The sequence below is a fragment of the Scardinius erythrophthalmus genome, assembly GCF_964197995.2.
Source record: "Scardinius erythrophthalmus genome assembly, chromosome: 9".
Taxonomy (NCBI): Eukaryota; Metazoa; Chordata; class Actinopteri; order Cypriniformes; family Leuciscidae; genus Scardinius; species Scardinius erythrophthalmus.
In genome coordinates this window covers 15398784-15426355 of record NC_138229.1, presented here as the reverse complement: position 1 = coordinate 15426355, position 27572 = coordinate 15398784, and the positions used below count along the sequence as shown (strand labels likewise).

General features: G+C 37.8%; 1 protein-coding gene across 4 annotated transcripts in view; it reads left to right on the top strand.

The window, feature by feature from the left end:
• rasal2 (RAS protein activator like 2) overlaps window positions 1-27572 on the top strand; it is an 83239-nt gene that overhangs the window by 8587 nt on the left and 47080 nt on the right. For 2 of the 4 annotated variants that reach the window (XM_081375557.1, XM_081375556.1), the window contains exons 1-3: window positions 8238-9014; window positions 25246-25373; window positions 25910-26036. In XM_081375557.1, coding sequence (XP_081231683.1) covers window positions 8480-9014; window positions 25246-25373; window positions 25910-26036 — 790 coding nt within the window. In that variant the 5' untranslated portion in view covers window positions 8238-8479. Of the gene's footprint in view, window positions 1-8237; window positions 9015-25245; window positions 25374-25909; window positions 26037-27572 lie in introns of those variants that run through there. The other 2 variants (XM_081375559.1, XM_081375558.1) reach the window with 1 other exon arrangement.

Sequence of the window (27572 nt, the reverse complement as noted above, 5' to 3'; positions counted from 1 at the left end):
TACATTTAATCAAACATTCATAGAAAGTGATTTGAAATGTAATTTTTTCAACATTATAAAAGTGTTTACTGTCACTTTTGGTTAATTTAGGACATCCTTGCTGAATTAAAGTGTTAGGCTAATTTCTTTGGAATTTTTTTTTTTCACATTCTTACATTTTATTTTATATTTTCATTCGTGAGATTGACATTTTTGCTGCACATTTCTATAATTGCGTTTTTTGCTACTGTAAAATTATATGACTGGCAGAGGCTTTCCATGCAGAGCACACAGATCCAAATAATATTTTAATGAAATTCATTGATTTTCATTAGTTGTTGCAACACTGCAAATCATTCCAAAAAAAAGGAGCTTCTTGATTTTGTTTCTTTGTTTGGGTCGCCAAATGATTATACAATCAAGCAAACCAGTTGAGAACCACAAACTGATGTTCCTTCATTTTAATAGTGTTCTATTATCTCTAATGTGAGTACCAGCCAATCCTGTCAGAAATGATGGTCTGTTCTCACTCTTTGTATCAAAATGACGTGTTTCAGCATGATGGTCATTATGCTGTGTCTTGTTGATGTACAGCTTCTGTGCTTTTTGCCCTCTTAATGACTGATACCAGTCACAGATCACACTTCATTGCTTAGCAATGCTGTGCAAACTGCCAAGAGTAGAGCACGAATGAAAGGCTGAAGAAAATCAGACTTCCCTTAGTGTGTTTCATGCACTTTGCAGCATTCCAGACCCTAAGGATATTAGGCAACTTTGAAAGCCTCATTTGATTTGTTGATCGAGGACGGCTAAATGGGGTCAGCCACTGTGGGCTCCTCAGAGTCTGACTGACCGAAGTCAACTGTGGGAAGCAATACGAGTTTTACCATGCTAATGCACAGCTACAGTACCACAACTGAAAAAGCTCTACGGTTACTGCATAAAAGATTTTAGATGCCTATCACTTAGTCTGAGATAAGACCTATTGATGTGGCGCCTTTGCATAAATAGATGTCTGCAATCTCTGCATCATTAAGATGTTAAAGGTGTATAGGGCGAGCATATTTGTTGTTCAGTTTGCTTTCAACGTTAGTTATCTATTTGTGTTCATATTTTAAATGCATTGTGAGTCTTGTTTTGTGTATGTGCATCTCCATGAAATGTCTTTCCAGGATGAGCCATCTCATCTATTTTGCACAAGACCTTTAGTCTGGTGTTTCCACTCAGTCTGTTACTATCTTATCAGGGCTCTGCAGCAAACTGCTTTTGAAAACCGCTCAGCTGGACTGGACACGTACAGTGAGGCAGGTGAATCTGAGCTCTTGACATCCTTTTCCCATGCCACCCTCAAGAGCCCACCAGAGACGAGACACAAACAATAGGTCATCAGTTCTACTCCAAGAGTCCTCATTTGTCCTCTTAGTTTTAAATCGTAAAGTACAATCTGCACAAACGGCAAAATAAAAATGTTTAAGGGATAGTTTACCCAGAAATTAAAATTCTGTCATCATAGAGTGCTGCAATGATGACGTATTTTTGTTGGACAACCCAGAAGTTTGCATCACTCTGGTTCCCTCGACAAAAACCCAGTTGGATTTTTCTAGAGATGGCCAATACCGATCCCATTTGCAATCATTCAAGCTTTATGAAATTGATATGTAAGCTCTCTGTTGACTGTTACTGTTAACCCCTTACACTCTGAATGCATTTTTAATGATTTCATGTTACAAGTTGTTAAAAAAAAAAAAAGGTATCAAATACTGTACATGTTCTCATTTGTTAGAAAACCTTTGATCACTTTGATTTTTATCATGTTTGGAGGTTCTTATGTTACAACACTGCTGAAAAAAAACCTTGACAAAGTGATGCAATTGATTTATTTGTGTTATTATTCATGATTGACATGATATTAGAAAGTATACATGACATGATCATAAAATCAAGTTTGGGCTTGTTCACAAACATGTCAACTGCATCTGGGCTAAATTTTGTGCTGATATCTCAAAGCAATCAAAAGTAATGGTCCTGGTTGATGATCTTCCAGCACTGTTTCAGCTGTGCACTCCTAATGGTGTACGGTAAATCAAGACCTTTCAATCGGAGTGATCAAACCAATCCAATCCGCACTCCAGCTGTAAAACAGTGTTCTATTGGTCTCTACACATCGTCTATACCCACCATACCAGAGATCCAGTTTCCATTGGTTGAACTTTCAAATGACGTTGGAAAACACAGTGTCATGATCGCGACCCGGAGTCGGACAATAATGCCCACAGAGCCAGAGAATATATGCTGTATGGAGGTGTATAGTTTAGTTCAATTACGGTTATAACTTATTTTTCATCTTGCTTTTATCCACTATTAGTACAAGCCTGTTGCAGCGGATCGCGTCCGAATGATGGCCAAAAATGTACTGATGAGTTTTATGAAGTTTATTGTACATCACACAAAAGATGAAGCATTAGTTTTACTCCAGAAAATCACCGTAAGAGCTGAATAAACAGTATAAGAAGTGTGCATTAAAGTCTTATCCATAACTCTCTCTCTCCCTTTCATTATCATCAACATACACAGCGAATTAAACAGAAACACTCGCTATAACTAACAGTATACAAATCTACAGTATACACAGCTTTTCAGGGCGTGCTTAATAAACTGGTAAACTTCATATCCGTAAAACGACTCAGATGAACTGTAATAAAACGCGTGCTCTCCCTTCCATTTCTGTCGTGATCAGTAACGTTAAGCCTATCGCTGATGAGACTGTAAGCTGGATCACGAACAGTAGGAACCGATCCGTCCTCGAGTAACAACGAGAGAAAATGAAGATAGCTATGTTCATCTTATAACAAAACACCTCTATCGCTTAGGAGACATTCTTGTCTACAGCTGCTCTGGCATTGAAACAATGGCGGAATGTGATTAGCTCACTCAGGACCATAGAGAGTAAAAGAAATGGACACAGCGACCCCATTGGATTCAACGGAGACAAAGTGAAGTCAATTAGAAACTCTTACTTCCTGGGGGTCGAGCGTACTGCGCAGACTCAAACTGAGCTTGAGGACGTAGATGTGACGTGAGCAACCCGTCTGTCTTCTAGTAGCTGTGCCAAGGGAAATCTGAATCATTCCCTTCCGAAACTTGCAGAGACGGAGAGTGTGAGTAGGAGGTGTCCATGAGCTAGGAGCAGGAGAAACGTTTGCTAAGTATTCTGATTAATTATTTTGTCATTTTGCCTCCACGTCTCCCCGATTGCCCGCGAGCTTCTCCTCCTGTCCATACGGTAATCTCTCTACTGTGCGACAGAGAGTCGCGTGGGTATGACGCAATCGTTAGCCTATTTTTACAAAAATTGCTTCTACGGGGCCATAACATAAGCTACAAGGTAATGAAGCCTTTTATACATTTTCGTGTTAAACGCCTCAGATGTGAAGTTATTCGCTGTCAGAGTGAGACCAAAATGAATGGGAGTCAATGGGATGCTAACATCAGGTGGGGGTCCGCTAGCCAATGGCGGCGCCCGGGATAATAGAAAACCCTGCTCAGGACGGGTCTACGCTAAAACTGCAGTGTCCATCAACAGTCGTGGGTGGGGCTTGTGTAAATCTACGTCACATTGCCCCGAATCTGAGAACGGCTTGTTCTGAGACAGTGCTTATGATTTATGAGGATTTAAAAAAAAAAAACACTGGGTGGATTTTTATCATTATAGGGTGGTTATGTACACACATTGCCAACACACATTTATGTTCAAACACCATGTAAAATTTAATTTTGCATAATAGGTGCCCTTTAAAATGCTAACTCTATTTTTAGGTTTTGGCCTGCATAAATATCATCCTTGCTGCATGGTATTTACTAACTCTCTTATTGTTCCAAGCCTTCATGAAAAAAACAAGCCCATTTACTTTCATTGTATGGACAAAAACACTATAGCCTGCACACACCAAGCCGACGTCAAAGAACTAGCGGTGACGAAAGCTGACAGTGTTGTCGCCTCTCGACGGCTGCGTCTCGGTCATAAAGCTGGTCTTGAACACACCAAAAGGACTTAAGGCGACTGTCAACTAGCAGGTATCAGTAGTCTATTTTCTTCATTCAAAAAGTGAAATAGAAACTAGGACTGCAGATATACAAGGCAGCGCTTGCTTACCATTTTGAATATCAATCGCGCTGATCACTTTCTTTATTCCAGTCGGCTCATGTTATTATGAAAAATATTCATGCATTCGATTGCTCAGGTAAGATGATGTAAAATTATAATAGCCTTCTGTCTGTACCATCTTGACTTCTTTGCTCGCTTTCATCACTTTCACTATTATTTTCGTGCACTGACTCTATCGCCAAGCTGAACAACCAATCAGAGTTCTCTCTCACTGATGCCCCGATGGCGATTCTGTATGCTGAATTGGCCCAAAAAAAAAAACAACGCCGTCCGACTAGAGCCAATGGTGTCACAATGGGAACCCACCAGAAAAACTATGCCAACCGACGCTCAAAAACTGCTCGAAATTGTCCAAAGGCCGATCGTCGGCTTGGTGTGTCCCAGCCTTAAGACTTGGTTTAAAATATCTAAATTTTGTTCTATAGAAGAAAGAAAGGAATACAGTTTGAACGATGTGAGGGTGAGGAAATGATGACAGAAGTTTCATTGTTCATGTCCTCTCCTTTGTAATCAGATGATGTTCACTTTTAATGATCTTCTCCATTTGTTTTGGTTTCAGAGTCTGAGCAGCTATCTCTCAATTTCCCACTTTTTTCCAAAAGTAACGTTACATACAGGCTGTTGTTGATGAAAAACCCTTGGTGGGCCTGCTGTACTGAGGACGAGATGGAAAGTGTTTTTTTTTTGTTTTTTTTTTTCAGCCTCTGAACGGGGGTGATGTCTGGAGGTGGCAGGATTTCCCCTCCTTAAGAGCCAAAGCAAGAGCGCTAACCTATGTGTGGGTTAAAAATACACACTCCTCTGTTTCTTGGGGGTCTGTTCTTGCTGAGTGAAAAATAAATGCATGTAAGAATTCGTCCATGTCTGTGTGTTTACTGTACTAATGGGATGTAGCAACTAGTGCTGACCTTTACATCCAATATTCTTAATATATTTATTGCAGTGTTTTGATGCTAATAACACTTAGCAACATCATGAATATCATGAACCTTTTATTAAAATACATGTTCATGTAACATGTAACAATTATTAAATATCATTCTTCCTTGTCCTAATTTAGTGGAAAGCATGTCTTGATTATTTTGAACTAGGTTTTTACCGTTTAACTTCTTGTTAATTTTGAATCGTTTTTTAATTATATAAATGTATAGATTAATAATAATATTACTATTGGCTACATCCCTTAGATCATGTCGTTGTTCTCCTAAATTCAGGGCAGTGTTATTTTAGTTGTTATTTTTATAAATATTTTTGAGTTGGCTTTTATTTGTAGCCTATATTTTTAGTTTTCCTGATACTTTTTTGTTACATTTTTAGCCATTTCATTTTGTCCTTTTGTCTTTTTTTTTATTTTAAATGTATTTTTATTTCGGTTTTAATTTTAGTTAGTTTTAGTTTTTATTTATTTCCAATTAATCATTTTATTGCTTCAATTTAAACTTATTTCATTTTATTGCCAAGGTAACATTTCTAATTTTCAATTATTACATTTTTGTTTTCCACTTCATTCCAATTAACAGAAATGTTTTAATAGTTTTAGTTGACGATAATAACCCTGCTTCAGGCCTTCATGATATGATTCATGATCTTTGTATTATCTTTATCATCAGTGACCTTCAAAGGTTACAGTGCATTCTAACCGCTGATATAACTTTCATGCGTTGTGGGTGTGTGTGTCTTTTTTGATTTGGTTTTGTGTCCCCCCTGCCCCCCTCCATGATACTTTTTTGACAGATTTGTAGGGCCTAATTCTTGAGAGGTTCTATTTTTAGTATGGGGTGTGCGTGCATGCCCTGTCCCTCCTGGTTTCCTCCTGCACTAAATAGTATAGAGCTAAAAAAAAAAAAAATCACTGACAAAGTGGCGGTAGGTGTAGCTGGAGGCCTTGTGTCATTACTTCCTGTGGTCAGATGTAGACAATGTGTACTTTGCTGCAAAGGTTGGTGGGCTTTTTTTAGGTGATGCCAGGGTGAGTGGAGATTTGAGAGAGGGAGGAAGGGATGACAAGCTTTGAGCAATGTCAAACCAACAAATGTTATCAGTCCTGCATTAGCACTTCTTTTAAGCAGTCGTAATGGCCTACATATATTTGCTTTGTGGAATAATTACTGTAACATGGAAAGGAAATGTGACCTTTGCACTTTTTCAGATCAGATTGAGAAGTAAGATAATGGCGTTTTTCTGAATCTCACGCTCGCAGTGGTGGAGAGGGATACTGGTGTTTAATGATTGCTTTCATGCACTGCCTCCAGGCACTGAGCTTGTTTGATGGCTGTAACAGGGTGCTAATTGCTACTGTCCAGACTGGACTATCACATGGAGTCTGAATTCTAAATCCAGGCTGGAATTGGCTTCACCAACTTTTTTTTACCATCATAAATAGTATAACAATAGAAGTTCATGGATGTTGCTATTTCGCTCACCTGCGTTAAATACTCTGCCTACTAGACAAAAAAGACGTTTATGGATAACCTGCATCACCCAGATAAATAATGTGAAGTTCAAGAGCACAAATGCTGTGAAGCACATCTGACATTTATTAGATCTTCGTTTATATCATGTTTGAATTCTTGCACTGAGCACCAAAGAGACCACACTTTCTTTAATGTGAGTTTCTTTTATGAGTGGTAGCCTACAGATTAGAGTAGATTTAGGTTGACCAATGTATTTTTTTAATGGCTGATGCTGATATTAGAGGGGAGAGTGGCCAGTAAAATCAGTATAATAGATAATAATGATATACAACCAGTCAAATTTAAAAAACTTTATTTAACCTAATTTGGTTTGTTTGAATGAGAAGGTATCCAAACTTTTTTGACTACATACGTCATATAATGTCAACCATGTAAACACAATTTTTGCTAGAATTCACTTATAAATATTTTAAAACAGAAAATGCTCATCCATGTTAAAGGCAGTTAATTGTATATTTTGAACCAGATGCACTTCTCTTAATTGGCCATGCTGGCACAATTATCCACTGGTTCCTGATTTCATAGATCTGTACGCCTAAATCTCAAATTAAAATTGTAGGCTTTTAATCGTCATAATCTACAGAAGTGTCAGTAATCCACATTGGTTAATCTCAGCAGAGATTGTGGACTTTAATATTCAGAGCTTTGACCTTTTGTACTAAATCCGTTGCTCTGGAAATGGACTGCCCAATCCCAAAATCTGGCATATGACAGATTCCTGCTGACAAACTGTATGTTTCTTCTTAATGTCACACAAGGACATGTCTACATCATAAGCTAGTTTTTCCAGTGGCTTGGTTATTTAAAAGTATAGGAATTAAAAACCTGTTTGTAATGTTCCTGATTATATAATACTGAAATATACTGACAACCGTATTTAGATTGTGTTGAACACTAAAGTTGATATTTTGAAGAATGTTGGCAACCAAACAGTTTTGGTTACCATTGACTTCTTAAAAACCTTGTCGCATTGAAAACCCTAGTTATCAGCATTGAAAGGATCAGACTTGGAAGGAATTTTTTCTTTAAATGTCTCATTGGTTCATTGGTCGCTCTTGAGTTCATTGGGCTCTTGTTCAGACGTGGGTGTGCTGATGTTGCGCCGACATGCTGTTGACCGCCAATATGTTACAAAAAAGATTGGTTTTCAACCTCTTCATGTAATCAAGATCAAAATGACATTCATTATATTCATGTCTCCTTTTGTACAAATACCTTAATTTCGCTTATTCCGTGACAACATTTCTGTTCTTTGCCAGTTTCACTTTGCTATTATTTTTAAAACAGATATTTTCATCGCTTCCTTAAATGTATTCTTGTTGCTTTACTAATCCATGTGACAAACATTTAATTGACTTGACACTGACGAACCAGATTCTCTGAAGTCAGGGTATTTTTTTGTTGTTGTTCTTCTTCTGATTTTACTTTCATGGAACAGTTGGTGTTCAGGCCAACCACAGATTGGGGCCCTTGGATGGGCAGCACATGCGCTGATTGGATAGTGAGGCAAAGTGTTTCTACGCACACATATTTCTGACATCTATTTCCTCCCAGAAACCTTAGCAGCAACCCAGAATCCAGGAAGTGGTGGCTCACCAGTGGACGTCATGCTGCTCGCTGAGAAAGACGAGAGACATTCGCTCAGCATGTTTCTTCAAGGCGATCTCAGGGACATTGTTATTCGCTATGTCAGGCATCAAATTTAGAGTATTATGTTCGGATAACTTGGTTAGATCTAGCCTAGCTCATCGAGATGAGACCATGATGTAATAGGGAGTGTTTGAAACTGACTGAAATTGATTTTTGGCTTCCTGCTTCGTTATATTGTTAAGCTTTTTTAGCTTTTCTCTCCTCATTTACCATGAGTTTATCACGGAATGCCACACCGGAGGAACAAACCGAGTCAAACAGGAACCCATCACGCTGTTCGTCTGGCAGAGAGAGTGCTCGTCGTTGGCGTCTCCTCAGCAGGCCTTGGCTAAAGCATCGTTCAAATTCAGCCCCCGAGGAGCCCTTGGACATGCACAACAGAAGGATCCTGGCTGGATGGGACATGCGCACGCAGAGCTTGACATGGTCCAGAAGCAGCAGCAGTATGGCTCCATCCAATCCCCCCATCTCCAGGGTCCACAGTCTCCCGGACCCTCAGAGGGTCACCAGCCGTGGTGTCCTCTTGGAGCATGCTAATCTTCAGAGGGACTGGTTATCTCGCAGCTCAGCCCCTTATTCAAGATCTACATCTGAACCGGGGAATGAAATTCGTACTGAGACTCCACCGCTCAGACGGGTGCCAAGCTCTCATGCGTTTTCAGGGATTCTGCTGTCCATGTCAAGACGTATTAGCCGAATTTTAAATACCTCTCCTGAGCCGGCTGTCGGTCAACTTTCAGATGACGGTAGGAAGTTTGATTAATGTTTGAAGGCACATCAGGGTGGCAACCTCTCTACCATTTACACTAGTTTATGTTTGAAAACTGGAGTATTTCTTTTTACCTAGTAGTTTTGATATTATACGCCATATAAATGTTCTCACTTGATGGTTTAACTGAAGGACTACTGTCTTAAAGGGATAGTTTAACAAAATATTTAAATTCTGTCATCGTTTATTCACCCTCATGTCTTTCCAAACTGTATGAAATTCTTTGTTCTGCAGAACTCAAAATATCCTATTCTGAAGAATTTTGGCAACCAAACAGTTTTGGTTACCATTGACTTTTATTTTATGAACAATAAAAACACTTCTCATTTTCAAAAATACATTTCTCAGTTTCTTCTTTAATGTTCCACAGAAGAAAGTAAGTCATGCAGGTTTGGAACGACTTGAGTGTGAGGAAATGATGACAGAAATTTAGTTTTTAAGTGAACTGTCCCTTTTAAGTGCAGCCTCCACGTTGATTTGTTTAAAAATTTGGTTCAGTCATTGGACTTGTTGAGCACTGATTTGTTTCAGATATGTGGCAAGTACTGTAAGTGATAGTTTGACTAACTTCAGAATGATAAAGCCCAATGAGACATTCAGGGGTTTAGCCCAGTCATATTGAGTCCCATGCATCAGTGAAGGTGAAATTACACACACTTTTTGAGTAACATGATGTTTCAGCTTTAAATAGAGAGATGTAAGCTATTGAGCTATCTTGTATTTTCCCAGTGTAGATGTTACTTGTTTATAAGCATGTGGTGCTTGAGTCTAATCTCATTGTGTACCAAAAAACACACAAAAATGGAAGCTCAAGCTGTAAATATGGTGGCAATAGCTTTAGACCTTTAGAAACATCTTTAAGATTTCCATATCATCCTTTCTTTAGTTCTTTAAAGACATACTCGTTTGTTTTGTTTTTGACCATATAAGAAAGGGCCATAATATATCAAACCCACAGATTTGAATACTCATGAACTCAGTTTGAGATTTAAAGGGATAGTTCTCCCAAAAATGAAAATTTTGTCATTTACATACTCATACTATTCCAAACCTACAAGACTTGTTCACATTTGAAATACAAGTTAATATAAACCTGAGAAATTGTTATCCCTCCACCAAAGCTTTGACGGTTCAAAAGGTTCTTCAGAATTTCGTAAAATATAAGAATGCAGCGATTTAATCCAAATATTTGGAAGAAACATAGTCGCTTTGTATGAAATCACTCAGGTTTCATTTAAAATATCTTTATTTGTATTTTGAAGATTAACTAAATGGGTTTGGAATGACATGATGAATAAATGATGACAACATTTTAATTTTGGGGGGAACTAACCCTTTAATGTTGCTTGATACCAAGATTATGGCTTTGATGGTCAACAATGATGGCCCCCCATGCAATCCCTTTTCCAAACCGTGTTTTTGTCTTATCCTGAATCACTACTGTACACCTTTGATAAGTGTTTATATTTTAGGCTGGTTCAGGCCTTACCACTGTGGAGTAGCCCAGTCCCTGCGTGTCTCTTCACAGAAACAGAGAGTTACGGACTGCAGCTTTAAACACCTTTTCCTCTTTTAGATTCACTTCCCATTTTCCAACTAATCGTTCAAAATTCCCCATCACTATTAACATATTATTTCTAATTAGCTAGCATCCAAAGGCAAATGCATAAATTTGGTACAGAGCTGAACCGAGCAAAAACGTTCCGTTTGAGCTCAGAGCTCCGCATTGGCTCTGATAAAGTAATTATTGCTTTCGGCTCCTGTGATTCAGATCCATGGGTTTGCATGGAGTTTGTGTCAACAAACCTCAGGGTCTCAGCAGGAGTTTGACCCCCTCCTAAGTCCAGCCATTCCAACTTTTTCCTCCATTCCCATAGAAATGTAGGAAGCAGCTCACTCACCTCCTTTTGTATGCTAATACATGTTCCTGCAAAGATACAAAGACCGTGGGCTCACCACCTTTTAGCCTTATTACCCTATGAAAGGCTATGGCAGAGGTGGTCCGCAGAAATCATGAGAAAGGACCCTGTGGAATGGATTTTTTTTAAAGAGTGAAAGAGAAATAACTCTACCTTCAATAAAATGTATGGAATGTGGAAAGTACTTTTTTAGGTCTTTCTGACACATTGGTAAGCACAGTTTCTCCATTTAGGTCTTCTCGTCATGGACTGGTTTCTCCAGGAATGCCCCAGCAGCCTGACAGAAACACAGTGGGTGGTGAGAGCAGATAGTCTTAGACCTGCAGCTGAAAATGGAGCACTGCTGAAATTGCGGTCCCAGTGTCGTTCTGTCGTGCAGATATTCCCCTAAGAGTTGGCCCACAAACCTTTGTCGTTCTGTGTCTTAAGAATGAGAGCGAGCAGGAACAGTAAAGACACTTAATCCTTTAGAGTGGAAAATGCTGCCACTGAAGAATCAACTGGCTTAGGGTAACTCTCGCCAAAATGAAACCTACTGTAGAGTCTTTTTTTGTTAATCTACCCGAGGCAAACTTTCATTTAAAAGCATAATTAGAATGGAAACACCACTTTTAAGTTTGACCGTATTTTCGTTTTTGGTCAAATTGCCTTTTGAATGGGAGTGCTTGGGGCACTTCTATGATAGCATCAAAAATCAAAAAAAAATTTAAAACACTAAGAAGACTCGACACAACATGAAACTTTGCTTGAAGAAAAAAGTATTATGTTAAAAAAAAACGTTCATGTTAGAAGCGATTAATCGATTCGACAGCACTAATTTTATGTAATATTTTTTTTTACATATCCATGCCTTAAGCGAGAAAGAACCGGATAAAAAAATTTGACTTTAGGTTGCAAAATAGCCTTTTACTTATAGCACAAATAATAATAATCATCATCTAGACAATTATTATTATTATTATTATGATTGTTGAGGTTGTTTAAGCATTTATAATGCATATGTTTTGTTATCTAATTTATTTTTGTAATAAGAATTTTGATAAAACAATATCACAGAATAAAATAATAGTAGTCAATTTCTAGGCTTGAAGCAAATGAACAGGAGGTGAGTTTATGTAGGAGTGGGGGATATAAGGAGAGAGATGCAAATGCTCCAGTCATGCTGACGGCAACCTATTTAAATATGTAACAATGTCTCTCAGTGGCGGAGTGTCATACTTGCGAGGTGAACAAAAGCGTGTGCGCTCGGTGCCCTGCCTCGAGCACTGCCTCTCTTGTAACAATGGAGGACAGGAATACCAGCACTGCTAATTATTTAACATGACAGATGTCGGACTGTGAGAAATGCATGACCTCCACGTGCGACATCAACGTTTGAAGAGTGCAAAAAAACACGTAGCCGTGACAAATGTGCTAATTGCACACAAATTTAAAGAAGTGAAATTGATTTTCTTCACCACTGTTTTAAAAAAAAAAATACATTCCAGTACTTGCAGAGTCGAGTTTGACAAATGTCAAATTAAACACAGGCTGAATTGCACAATAACGCAAGTGATTCCAGTTCAAATGAAGTCAAAATGTTATTAATAATTACATTCAATTCATGAATGTGTCCTAACAGTGCCTGTAACTCATCCCTCAACAGTATGCATATATTTAGAGGGGCTCAGCTGGGCAGAGAGGATGTTTTGTAGGCGTAGTGTCTGAGTAGTGTGGTGTTTGAGTTTCTACAGGGAGTCACAACTGACTGAACAAATCCAGCCTTTCAGATTTAAGGAGGAAGATGTTTGAGCGTGCAGATTAAAGGGCAGAGGGACGATGGCGTGTCGTCTCCGAGCTGCTTCGCTAGAGTGGCACGATGGTAAAAGGGTTGTGACGCTGATGATGTGAATTATGAATGACACGAAGCACTCTCTTGTCACTGTTATGGCACAAACCCACAAGCTCCATTCTGCTATTCGGAAGCATTTTGTGCAATTTTGCTTTAGGGAAATGACCCGGAAGGGCACCTTTTATATTTCTAAATGAATTTAAGGGTCATTTAAAGAGAAAGTGAATCCATTTAACAGCAGGTGTTCTTTGGGTGAGTTTGACTCTAGCATGGCCTAGATTCCATAATACAATATAAATGGGGATGCGCCAATAGGTTTTTAAATTTTAAATTCTATTTTAAATATTTATTTCTGGCAGATAGATACTGTAATGGCCAATATTAATTTTTTTTGTTATAAGAATAAAAATAAAATCAATAGCTTTAAATACTACAAGTGAATTTTGCATCATTATTATAATGTTTAGTATGAAAATTAATATTCATTCTGAGATTTTCTAAATATTACATTTAACAGGGTTATTCAATTATAAGTGTTTAAACATTGACTTTAAGTGAGTGCTAAATGCTGGCAAAGAAAAATCAGGGAAATGAGCATGTACAATTAAATATCCATATAAATTATGTTCAAATAAAAACAGATACTGTGGATGTGTATATATACGATGTTGAAAGTGTACGTTCACATTTTTAAAAAGCTGTGCCATTTTACAAAGATAAGCTGATTTGGTGGAATCATACATACAGTGTGTATGTATACACCCTGTATGTATGATACGGTATGAACGTAGAGCGAAACTCTCAAGCGCTCAGTCAGTGTGTTCAGCAAGTGAAAATATATGTATGCTAAACTTATACTTGGCCTCTAACACACACTGGCGAGTAAAATCTAAGAATTTATTACCCAATGGCTAATGATAGACATTATTTAGTCACCCAGAGTGAAGATTTAGTGTCATATGCGAGTGGGTGGCGTGTCTCCCCTCGTATGTCCTGAGGTCATAGTGGGTAAGAGGAGAGCACTGCCCCACCTCGCCCCACAGTCAACAGCTGTCCCTCCCAGGCCGGACAAGTCCCTGTTAGATTACTGATTAACCGGTCCTAGCACATTACATCCTGCTTAACCAACTGTGTCAAAACAAAGTTGCAACTTCCCCTAAGCATCCCCACTTTGTTCCTCCAGCTGGAAGCTCCACAAACGCATCCTCACAGAGCTGCAATCATAGCCCAATCTGTTAATTGCAGTCATTTCCTCTCTCTGTAGACCCAACTCCCCCTTCTCCCCAGACACCAATTAAAGCTGCTAATTTGAAGGGCTTATGAATTGCCATCCCAGAGTGAGATGGCTATGGATGGATCTGTATGGGCTTACGCTGAATTTGCGAAGATCATATTTAAGTCCTTCACTTTGCCATGCTTTTCATAAACAATCTGCAATACCATGGCACTTTTTGTACTTGTTTTTTTTTTTTTTTTTTTTGACATGCCATATCAAAACTCACTGATGTGAAACTTAACCCATGTTTATTAAATTATTCACTTGTTAATAATTTTGTTAATATAATGCATATATATCAAATCAGCATAGAATGATTTCGGAAGAATCATGATGCTGAAAATTCAGCTTTGTCATCACAGAATAAATTACATTTTAAATTGTATTAAAATAGAAAAGGATTATTTTAAATTGTAGTAAAGTTTCACAATATGACTTTTTTTACTGTATTTTTGATTAAATAATGCAGCCTTGGTTAGCCTTGTTCTCTCTCGTGGAAGATTTTTTTGTCATACCACTCACTCAATATATTTTAAAGTACCAAGTATTAGGCTACCATCTGATACCCTTACAGTGCCTTGTGATATGATTGCTGTATGAATATGATGAGCGGAAGTGCTTGATAGAAACATGGTACTGAACTTTTTTTTTGTGTGTGTGCTGCCGTTAGTCTGTGGTAACAGTGGTAAAACATTTGCTCTCTCACGGTTTCATGTAGGCTATTTATATAACACGAGAGGAGTAGTCATTCAGGGGTATACGACAGCCAGTTTCTGTACCACGCCTTCTCGTTCTTTTCTCTCTCCATCCGTTACATACACACTGTACCATGTGCTGACTCTAATGTTCTTCCACATGAATTGTCAACCTGCTGTGGCCACACCCCTCCCTCTGTGCTGATGCATTGTTATTGGACAGGCTGTTTGTGTTTAAGGGTTGTTGCAGAGACCAGGTGGTTGAGCACTGTGTTGGCTCATGAGAGGGCAGGAGGGTGACGCTCCACAGCCTCCGCGGCTGAGCGACACAAAGCATCTTCTGTTCTCCTTCGTGATCTGTTTGTGTGTCAGGGTGTGCACACACCTGGCAAGCACTGTGGGAATTTGGCATTAGGACGTATATGAAACTAATGAAAGTCCAGCGTAATGAAAAGACTCATTTGGGTGAAAGATCTCTGTATAATCGGCCAATTCATGTTTCTAAACTGTGCAATAGACTGGATGTTTGAATCTCTGCTTAATAGGGATGCAATTTGCTTTATTTATCTTATATTGAATGTAGGGTTGGGAATCAAGAGCACTATTATACAGAACAATACAGTTTCATTAGAAAGAAAAAAAAACAGGATGAATGATTTTCTATTGATCGACATTGGTATAAGCTTACAATTGCTATGAGATTGCAATATGTCTTGAATTTGATGAAAGGGAATTAATACTGTAGAGTAAAACAAAGGCATTAAATGGACATGGTCATATCTATTGTGGGGCCAGTGTAGTCCAATTAGTGGACAAATAACTCATAAGTGTTTTTTTTTGTGTGTTTTTTTAATGAGTCTGTCTAAAAAGGCTTATGAGACACAATGTAAGGCAAATCCTGTCAATCCAAATGTTAAAAATGAGGAATAGAAAAAATCATGATGGAATTGCAACTTTAGAGGCCATTATGGCAAATAATAGCACATTTGAAATGTATAGTAAATCTCTGTATGTGGTGTTTGCCAGTGTTATACTGGGTGAAAAATGCATAGTAAATAACTGTACAGATTACAGAAATGTCTAACAGTGTAGTAAGGACTTGTTATAGAGCAACACAGATTTACTTTTCCTTAGTAATTGTAAAAAGACTGCACATCATTAACATCCGTATTTTAGTTCTGCAACAGCTAAGCTTCCCTGTTGCCTCACTTCATAACACTTCTGCTTTCCTCATATTTCCACAATACGCTAAGAACCACTTTTATAGTGTGGTTTGTCATGAGAAAAAACAAGAGAAGCAATGTTTTTCCATTTGTGCTCAATCAATCAGATTTGCTTTGTAAAGTGTTTGTGAATCGCTCAACTATAGGAACCATGTTTGCTGCAAAAACCGATGAGTCCTATTTAGATTAATTGATATTTAGTCTTAAATTAATGACTATTATAAATCATACGTAAAAGCATAAACCGCAGCATTAAAGGAATGTACTTTAAAATGATGTCAAACCTGCATCTTAAGGTCCCATATTTAATTAAAGAGCTACAGTGGAGGTAGGGCTGAGCGTATGACGATATATATCGATACCACGGTATGAAATGTCTATCGTTAGAGATTTTCCATATATTGTGTATATCGCGGTATGTAAATATATAGCACTATTGACACTTCAGAGTGATGAAATCCATGAATAGGAGAATATAAAGAGTGGAAACGTACTTGATGTTAAAAAGAGTTATAAGCGCAACATATCCTGAAAGCTGCCTCTCTCAGAGGGCGATCGCGAATTTGGTGCGTGCTTGATGTTAAAAAGTGTTATTAAGCACAATAAGCAGTGAAAAAAAACTCAATGCGGTGCACGGCTGACTGACACACTGCTTAAGAAAGCCGCGGGCATGCGATCACAAATTCAGTCCTCCATCACGTCTTATTGCGCTTAAATGGTTGAATATACATGTTATTGTCACATGCCCATTTTGTGGAGTATTCATGTAAACACAGCCAGTTATGTCTCAAGTGAAAGTAAACAGTTGGGTGTAAACCAGATTTGTATCAGTATAATGGATCCGTGCATTTAGTCTTAAAGTGACAGCAGCCTGATAAACCTACAGTACCTGCTGCTCTGTCATTAATGTGAATCAAACAAAAGAGAAAAAATGACTTACTGCTTTTGACTGAATAACCTTTTTAGCTTTAATAAGAATAAATGTATACTTAATTCATTTAACTTAATCTATTGATTCAATTCGAAATAAGAATTTGGTCATCTCGCCCAGCCATAAGTGGAGGGTGAGATTTTCTGGACAAAATGACAAAGTTTGGTCTATTTGTCACACTATGCCATCGTTTGACTTCAGATGACTTGGAAGAAGATAAGTCATATGGACCAGTTTTATTGTGCTTTTTGCCATTTTGGAGTTTGATAGCAAAGCAAACATTGCCATTTACTTTCATTTATATGCCATTAAACGGTTCTTCAGGAGTTCCCCTATTGTGTTCAACAGAAGAAAGTCAGTCATGGGTTTTGCAACAACATCAGGGTGAGTAAATAGTGTTAAGTTTTAGTTCAACTATATTATTCCTATTAATTCTAACTAATGTTATGTATTCTATTCCCACCAGTTTAACCAATGTAACTTGCAAGGGGTCTTTGTTTGGGTGAGGAGGGTTTAGTTTCTTGACAAAGTGGTGTTTTAAAAGCAGGAGCCAGTTGAGTTTTCTCTGTGTTTGGCAGTGATTATCAGTCCTAGGCATTCCCCCGTCTGAAACCTCATCCTGGACAGGTGGTATGACCTCTCCTTCAGCTGAAGACATTCCAGGCAGGGCTGCAGGGGTTAGGATTACCCTTCATCAGACATATGTGAGGCCGGTCTGGGCCTCAGTGGTTGTCTGTGATCATAGAGATATAGTTTGGGTCAGTGTCACACACATGTTCCTCATCTATGTTTGATCTGCGTGCCAAGTTGCTCTTGCACTCATCATGATGTGAAGAACGTGGTGTACCACATATGCAGATGAGTCAAGCAACACTGGCTTGACTCATCGGTTTTACCATTTTCATACTTTCATCCACACACACAATCAATCCATTGCTTGTTAACTATTACCTCAGAAGTCTCACAAACATGATAATATTACTCATATCACATCATCATTCTATATTGGACGTGAAGCTTTAATTTAACAAATGCATGTTCACTTCCTGCTAGTCTGTCTGAACCTTTGCTGACCTCTTGGGTAAGCGCTATTTGTGGGCTCCAGCTCCATTACGGGGTCACAAACTGGCAGCTCTTGGATCAGCTGGCAGCCACCCTGCAGTAAGTGTTTTCAAGCTGTGCTGCTGCACAAACAAACATATGGGAGCATGTATAGGACCATGTGCAGGACACCCACATTGTTACTGTCTTATTACACCCTTTCTGGAGCCCAGGTGTCTCTCTACACACCACGGCTCACTGCTGTTAAAAGTATTGCCCTCATGGCTTAATGTTTATCTTGAAGGCCAAAATTATCAGCTCAGATGGCAGGGTATGATGTTCACATTTTTATTTCGCTGTAGACGTAGGGAATCGGGATGGGTCACAATGGTTTGCTAGTTAAACAGCTAAAAAACTAAACTGGCACAGTATAGATTTCTTATATTATTTTTTTTTAGGGCTTGGCTTTGCGTTGTTTGTGTCTCAAAAAAGTGTCTTTATATTAACTTACTTTTAAGCACCACCACTACAGCCATACACATTTAGGGGCAGTTCACACAATGCGTTTTTGCATTCCAATGCAAACATTTTCCATTGTTTTTCTATGTAAACACGCACTAGATGAACGTGTGTAACCATTGCACTCTTTGCGTGTCTTTCGCAGCGTCTCGCGCATTACAGCGTTCTAAAAACGCGCCGCTTAAAAAAAGAAGTTCACCTTTTAAAAAAACATGTCTCGAGACAATCAACGAAATAACGCATTCTGTGTGAATAGCCCCTTAGACAGACTTTTTTTGGCTGTTGCACCACATCTCACTCTTTTTTTTTTTTTTTTTTGTCATCCCAAGCGTTGCAATTTAATATGGTTTAATATAGTTCAAAGTAGGCCATATTTTTCAAAACAAGTCTTGAGACAATTGCTTCTATTCCTTTGCACTCCTTCTAGCTGCTACAAAACCCTAAGCAACATCTTTGATTTGGTGTCGGGTAAACCCCAAACAATTCTCATTTTACAGGGCTTCCTTAACATAGATTAGTCGACTAGTCATTCAGGCAACCCATGAATAGTCAGAGGAATGGCTTCATTTGTGTCTGTCATTTGTGTTTCTCTGCTGTGGTGACTCGATCTAGCCTTTGGTTCTGTGGTTGCGTTTCCCTTCCAGAGAAGTGTTTGTTCTCTACATTTTTCAAGTCTTTCTTATGAAATTCTAGGGCAATACATTTGTTTAGATAAGATTATACTGCCTATTTTGTATACTGCCTATACTGGTTTTTATCATCCCCTTGTCTCTTGACATTTTAACTGACCCGTCATTTCAGGGTTTGATTAGTATGTTTTCTAACTTCAGAGCTGCTGCCCCCCTCACAGAGCATGTTGGGTAACATCCTTTGCGTGTACTCGGTCATTGCTTACGCTGTGCTTCGACCTAGAGAATATTTGTGTGATAGATGAGTTCGGTTGATAATGATGGACATGCTGAACTCTGCAGAAATAACATTTGTGTTAAAATGACTTTCGTTTATGTAACAGGACTTTTTGAAGGACTTGGTTAGGACACATTTGTTTTTCACACTAGATTTCAGATGACATACACTTAACTATATTGTCCGAACACCTCAGGGAGGGGTCTTTGTATACCTCTGCTATATTTAGCCGAAGATCACAGTAATTAGGTTCTGAGCAAGTGTTAAATGTTTTTCCTTCTCAATGGACTAGTGTCTCTTTAGTTGTTTTGCTAATTCTTCTAAGGAATATTCTTGGTTAAATACAACTGAAGCTCCAATGACAACATTTGTGTAACGCTTTTGATTACCACAGTAGATCATTTTGCCCATTCATCTTCATCTTCATCTTCATCTATGTAGAAAAGTAGCATGAGCATGATTACTAAGGATAAGGATTTTTTTCAGTAATTTAAATGACTTTTCCAGATTTAGAAATCACACTTTTAAAATTAGGCATCCTCATATATTTTTCAAGACATGGGAACCCTGTTTTTTCAACAACAACAACAACAACAAAAAAGCTTTATAAGGGGTGAATTAAAATAAGAAATATCTTAATTTTTAACCGATTTAGCTTAATTTAATGCTTGTTTTTTTCTTATTTTAAATGAGGCCCCCTTGGAAGTTTGCTATGCCCTCTAATGGGCCCTGGCCTCTTGGTTATAACCCACTTATTTAGGCCATAAAATATCTAATTATGTTTTATATGCTTATATTTGTGTAGAAGTTCATTGCTTTAAGTAAGTTTATTTGTTTTTAGAAACTGATGGATATGTCATAATTATTTTCTGTTGCAATTGGCACTTTGCCCAAGATGCTGTTGATAGATCTTACATTCAGGGTTTCCATAATTCTGGAAAACCTGGAAATATTAGGGGAGCTTTTGAAAATATTAATTCCCAGGCCTGGAAAATTCATAGAAAAGTAATCGTGTTAAAAGTCATGGAAATGAGTTTTGTTTATGGACTCTCATGAAGCTGAATCCTCAATAAGCTGCTATTCAAATCTCAGGCGTTTCTTTTGCAACTTTTATAGACTTCTGTATATTGGTATATTTATCTGTTAATTCCAATAATTGGTGCCTAAAATAGAAATGGAAATCTTCCTCAACAAAAACCTTTATTGTGATAAATGAATGTAGATTTACTTGTTCCATCATGAACAACTGGAAAAAATCATGGAAATATATTGATTTAAAAAGTTTATCCTGGGTTTTCTATTCAATTCAAATTCAAAAAAGCTTTATTGTCTATCCCCACAGGAGTAGAAATTTGTCTTTACACAAGGGCTCAACAAACAATACAAAAGACAACCACACAACAACAATTTAAGATTGTTACCCCCCCCCCCCATTTCACCAGCCATGTTTATAATCCTTAAAAGTCTGTTTTTGCATTTAACAGAAAGAGAGTTGTACCACGATACACTGTAAAAAATGATTTTTTGGTTAAGTAAATACTACTGAAAAAAAACAATGTAATTTACATGAAAAAGTTAGTCCAGGCAATAATTAAAAAATCTAAGTAAATTCCATATCAGTACTTAATTCAAGCGAGTAGAAATGAAAGCGTACATATCTACTCAATAAAATTAAGTAAAAATTACTCAACTTTTCTGATACTGGGGTTCCCATCATGCACTGGACCTTGAATAATTAATGAGGTTCATTTTTCACTGTTTTCCAGCTGTATTTACACTGTTTTATCATTGCTTTTGTTGTCAGGATTAGTAATTTGCCATTTTTTGACATTTCGAGTAAATTTTCTGCTCAAAATGACACATTCAAACACAAAAATGATCCATCAAATGTTACCGTCATCGTGTATTGTCTACCAAGTATTGAGGTACTGTATTTGCACTTACGTGAGACTTAACATCTGACATGATGTAGTATAAATTACTTAAATAATCTAAGTAAAGCACATACTATAAATGATTGGTATAATTCAATAATATTGTTTGAGTGAAATGTAATGCAAAGGAAATTTCAACTAAATTGATGTTAATCGACCTTTTACTAGCCAAGTTAAATTACTTATTATCTTTGTTACTTTTACTTAACTAGGTTAAGTAAAGTTTACTTAATTACATATTCCAAGTAAATTTAACTTAAAGATTTCTAATTAAAGCTACTGATAAATATGTTTAGGTTTTACTTGGCAAACGTTGTAAATTTACTAGCATTTTCTGAGTGAAAAAAATTAGCAAGCTTTTTTCAAGTAATTCCTACTCCAAATTTTTTACAGTGTACAATGTTGAAAGTGAGCACAGATTTAATGAGTGATTTATACACAACTAGAATGTCCTTTTCAATATTAAAACTCCTCAATTTCCTCAGTAAACTTAAACTGGGAGTCAATCTCCGTACCCAGCCAGGTATTTAAAAGACCCCACCTGCTCAATGTCTTCTCCATTAAGTAAGGCTTAACCTAATTAAGGCTTAAAAAGTGTACATGCATTATTAGCCCCACAATACATTTTTTTTGGTTTTGTTAATATTAATCTGCAAAGAACTCTCCTCCATCCAGGCTGTGAGAGAATTAACAAAATAAATACATAAAATAAATGTCCAGTGTTCTAAAGCTTTACAATAATATTGCTGCAAATTAAGTTAAATGTATATGCAATGCCTAGCTTTCCATGTGCAATCAAGACTATTTCAGTGAGATGTAAATGAGAACTCTCAGCTCTGAAAGCACTATTGAGTTCTTTCCAAAGGCGACAATAAAGGCTTTTGAGAGGCTGTTCCATCTGCTGGTTTTGAGAAATCTCTGATCCTCAATGTTCACTGGCCTTTTACTCTCCCCAGAGAGAAGCAGTGATTTGCACATAGCTAGTATGAACAGGCGCAGGTGAAGCCCTCATCCTCACAAGAATGCAGAGGCAGTGAAACTGTACGAGATGCAATTAAAAATCCTAATAATAAATCTCCTCTGGCGCTGCGTTGACAGTCACGCCATCGTGTGGCACAGTAGATGATGCTGGCTGATGAAGTTTAAATAACGAGACTGTACACAGAGGTTAAAAGTTGTCAAGTATTGCAAGTGGTGCAGAATTTACACATTTGTAATGCAAACATTGGTGTTATTGAACAGGGTTATTTTTGAATATCTCGTGCCGGGGAGTCTCAACATGCGTAGATAATTATGGAAGATAATGTGTTCCATCAGATGGAGTTGTCAACTGCTTTGCCAACAGCTTCACACATCTCTTAATGGCATATGAGATCTCTGGAGAAGACACTTTATCTCACCCGTCCATATGTTATATGCTGCCACTGTGCCGCTGAGCGCGAGCTGTCGTCTCAAACAGACAGGCTTTAGATTGGACTGGCTCCCTCCACTCCCACACATTTCACCTCCATCTTTCCACAGCCGCCTTGAGTGGAGCGCCGTCAGTCTCCCTCGTTTGCCTTCCAGCACTTATCCAAACACCCATTAAAGCATGTCTGTTTACACAGTTGTATGCTTGTTTGCAGAGCAATAAATAGAAGAACAGTTTGTTTCGTTGTCAATGTTGAGCTCAATCTCTCCCTACCTCTTTTGTTCATAGCTGGGGCGGGTCGATATAATTAAAGATAATACACCAAAAAATTACATTTCTGTCATCATTTAATCACCCTCATGTCATTCCTCACTGGTATGACTTTCTTTTTCCATTAAATGTCAGTGTAGGTTGCCAACTGAATCCTAATAGTGTCTCTGATTCAATGTTTAATGGCAAAAACAACATTAAACGAGTTAGTAAGTTTGATTAAAAAAAAAAAAACTAATCAGTTCTGTCTGAATCAAAGAATCATTTTAAAACTTTCATTTATTTATTGTTTAGTCTATTTTCTTTAACATGTTTCATTGATGTGGTACCATTCAAAAGTTTGGGGTCTGTAATTTTTTACTGCTCTTTAAAGAAGTCTCTTACGCTCACCAACTTCACCAAGGCTGCATTTATTTGATACAGAAAAAGGGTAAAAACAGTTTTTTCTGTTTTAATATATTTTAAATTTTTATATATTCCTGTGATGGCAAAACTGTTTTCAGCATTACTTCAGTCTTCAGTGTCACATGATCTTTCAGAAATGATTCTAATATGATTTGGTGCTCAGAAAAACTTTTATTAGTATCAATGTTAAAACAGTTGTATGCTTAACATTTTAATATTCTTAAAATAAATAAATAAATAAATAATCCTAAATTCTTTATTTTTGTGGAAACTGTGATCCGAGGGGTTAATAAAGGCCTTCTAAAGTGAAGTGTTGCGTTCTTGTAAGAAAAATGTCCATATTTAAAACTTTATCGAATATATATATATATATATAGAGAGAGAGAGAGAGAGAAAATGAAAGAAAAGAAACCTATAAAAGATATTGACCATTTGTTTCTTCACAAAGCTCTATTCACACCATCTTGGCTTTTTTTTAGGTCTCCGCTTTAGTCAGTTTCCTCTTTTTACATCTCTCTATCAGTTCTCTGTTCGCTCAATCTCCTGATCTTACCTCATTCAAAGAGCCAGTGTTTTTTCTTTCTCCCTTGTGCGTTTTCATCCTAACATTGCTTTAGGCTGATAGCTTATGTGGAAATAGTCGTGGGCAAGACTGCGTTCAATAACCAAGCGGAGATGCAGCAGTCACACCCGTCCTCTTGAGACACATTGCGTCACTTTCTTCTGCGTCTGTGTGGTGTTAATTTAGTCATGCGGCCTGGGAAAAACTCAAGTACGGCCACAAACGGCCCAGTCGCCTGATCTAGAGTGACATCAGGGCGGGCTGACCTCTGACCTTGAATCCTGACATGTTCATTCTGTCTCTCACTCTGGTCAACCGTACAGCAAAACTGTCAGCCAGAACTGATTGATGAAGCTTAGCGAAGGTCTAAATGATCAACTAATAGACAAGGAGGACCGTTAGGCTTTTTATCAGTAATGTTCTCTGACAAGTGTTTCCACTCGTTGGTATGTGATATGTGACCATTCCCAAAATGCACTCTTCCTGTGTTGCTCTGAAAGGTATAGCCTAACGCATCTAATCACTCAGTTCTTGCTTTCAAAAAGCAGATGTTTGCCCTTAACAGGGTTGTTTTGTTTGCTCTGACAGATATGCAAAGAATTGAGCTTTCCGGTGTCATTTTTCCCCGTATTGAGATTGACTCCTTTTAAAGAGGTGGATTGCTGGAGCACATGAGCAACGTTGTAAACCAGTGTAACGCTGCTCTCTACAGGCAGCAGTGTGTGGAACACTTTACACATTTGCTCTTCAAAGGTGAAATCAAACTATACATTCTTAATATAGTCCTCTTGTCTTATTGTGCATGGTATAGCATGTTATTTCAAAGAAAAATGTCTCTGAAACAACTGAATATGGCCCAGAAATGTTGGAATCTTTCTGACATTGGGTGGCAATGTTTGTCCAAACAATGGAGGGCAGTTTTGGAGACTGTCGTTACTTTTACAAGTTAGTTTGGTGCTGCTATTGATGCAGAAATTGCTTACACAGTGGCATTTAATGAGTCCAATGTGACTCATTTTCTTATGAACAGCATCATTGTCTGGAGTCTATTTTTGTGATGTGAACTGGTGATTAAATAAAGAAGAGGAGCGAGTTTGTGCCTCTCTAAGGGCCATGTCTATTTCTGCAAGATGTGAGGGAATATATAGTCGCATTTAGAAGTCCCATTAAAAGCGTTGCTCATTCTTGAAGAGAATCTTTGTTAAAATGAAGAGGACTTGTTTTTGTGGTGATCCTTTCTTGTGGCAACCCATTCTGAGATGTCTTTTCTGTCCCCTGTGCACAGATGTGAAGGGGCCGGCCAGCCACCACTTCTCCTGCGGCCAGTCGCCATTCACGGAGCCCTGCGTTTGGGAGAGGAAGTACTGCATCCTGACCGATAGCCAGCTCATCCTGCTCAACAAGGAGGAAGAGGTGAGAGCGCTCCTTCCCTATGCTTTATCCCCTCATTCTTCTCTCTTCCTCTCCCTCCTAATGAAGAGCGAGGGACGGTTAAAGAAAGACACGCAGATGATGTTTGTGCTTTGTTGTACGTTTCCCCTTTTGAGGGTTAAATGCTTACGGATGTAATTTATTATTTACATATGATTTGTGAATCGAATAAAATCGCAAAGCAAATTTAACTGACCTTCTTGAGGAAAACTAGTCCCATCCGAACTGTTATAAAGCGACTTGTTTTGCAGTTTAATGATTTGTCCTCTTCTGTTCTGGATTGCAGCGCATCACTGTCTCTGTGCAGGGCAACCGATTTCACCTTGAGGTTATTAAAGGGAATAATCAATTCACTTAATGTATTGATATAGTTGCTGATTGGCAGGTTGCTTTCAGATTCAGTTTAACGGTTAGTTAATTAGTAGCAATGTTAGGGAAAAGGACTTTCTTACCCGCTGTTAGAATGTGTACCCCTGTGACCTGCACCTACTGACCTCTGACCTCTGACTTGTTCCCAGATGCCATCTGAGGTCCATGAAAGCCCCACAGCATCCTCATCAAAGGGCCGCAGCCTTAGAAGGACAGTTAGTGTGCCCTCTGAAGGACCGTTCCCAGAGTTTCCACCAGAGGGAACCTCCATGTTAGGTAAGATCCATGTGGTGCTTCTGTTAAGATGGTAAAACTGCACTCTGCACTCTTTCAGGCAGAACAACCATGAATACAAAATTTGAATAGGGTTATCATCAGATTATATATTTAATTGTTCATACCTTTCCGCCTATTTCTACATTTAGATTATCTTTGCTGTTATCTAACTAACATGCAAAGTTTATTTTTTAAAGTTAACATTATTAATATTTGATAACATTGATAAATGGCTACATTTTTAAATGTAGTTTTTAGCAAATAATAATTAATTTACTGTTGTATTTTCAAAATCATTAAAATGTTTGATACAAGTAGAATACAGAATTTTAATATCAGCCATGTATCAGTTATCAGACAAGATAAAGCAAATAATTCGTCTTATTTTCTGAGGATTAAGTATAGTATAGAAATTGAATATCAAATATCTATCAGTTTTTGGATGTAAGATCAATATAATTATCAGCTTAAGCTATAATCAATCATTTTTATATTGGTTTTATTTTTATTCTGAATGTATTTTATTGTAGTTATGCTTAGACTACATTTTTTAATAGCTAGAAACTTCTCTTGCAGTCTTTTTAAAAAATACTTTAATAAATAAATAATAAATATAAATTTATATATAAATATAATAATAAATCAATTTCATGCAGTAATCACGAGCCATTGGAAACGTCATTGATCAAAAGGTGTGGAAACGCTGATTCAAACAATAAAAGGACCTCTAGATACTTTAGACAGAGGTTTTTTTGTTCGGTCTGTAAGATTTCAAATATGAAGCTTATACTGGTGGATCAAATGGCACTCTTTTAGCATTTACTGTAGCTTTAAGATGTTGTTAAGCGGGCACACTCACACTGCAGCTTATAGAATACGGATTTGCGCACTAGCAGGCAGAGCATGAGGTGAATCATGAACAAAATCACGTCAGTAGGTGCATTTGTGACACCAGGGCCATTACTCTGAGTCCACTGCCACGAGCACGGAGGATCAGGATAACAAAGCAGTGGATTTAAAAGGCAACAACGCAGGGCTTAGAGAAACATCAGATTGGGGGCGAAAATATGCATGCTAAAAACTGCAGAATATTTCGCAAAAACAAAGATCAGTTGTACGGCAGAATCAAATGCATAATTCTTCACATATAGCCTACACACACGCTGCCCTCATTGTTTCTACATGAGATTGTTTTGTCTTGCTTTTGTCAGCGATTACTCACTCTAATGTTGAACCAAACCTTAATGACTTTCTTCAGTGAAACACAAAATAAGATATTTTGAAGAATGTTTCAACTGTTTTTGTTCATATTATGAAAGTCAATGGGGTCCAAATAGTGCTGGGCGGTTTACCGGTTCATACCGAATACCGGTGTTTATTTTTGTTACGATATGAATTTTTAATATACCGCAATACCGGTGTATGTCGCTTTAATCGGAACGCGGCGCTGCGCGACACAGTCTCACCCCTCATTTACAACACACGTCTGCGGCGCATTACAGCTGCGACAAGGTTTTATTCCGTCCTCCACGCGGT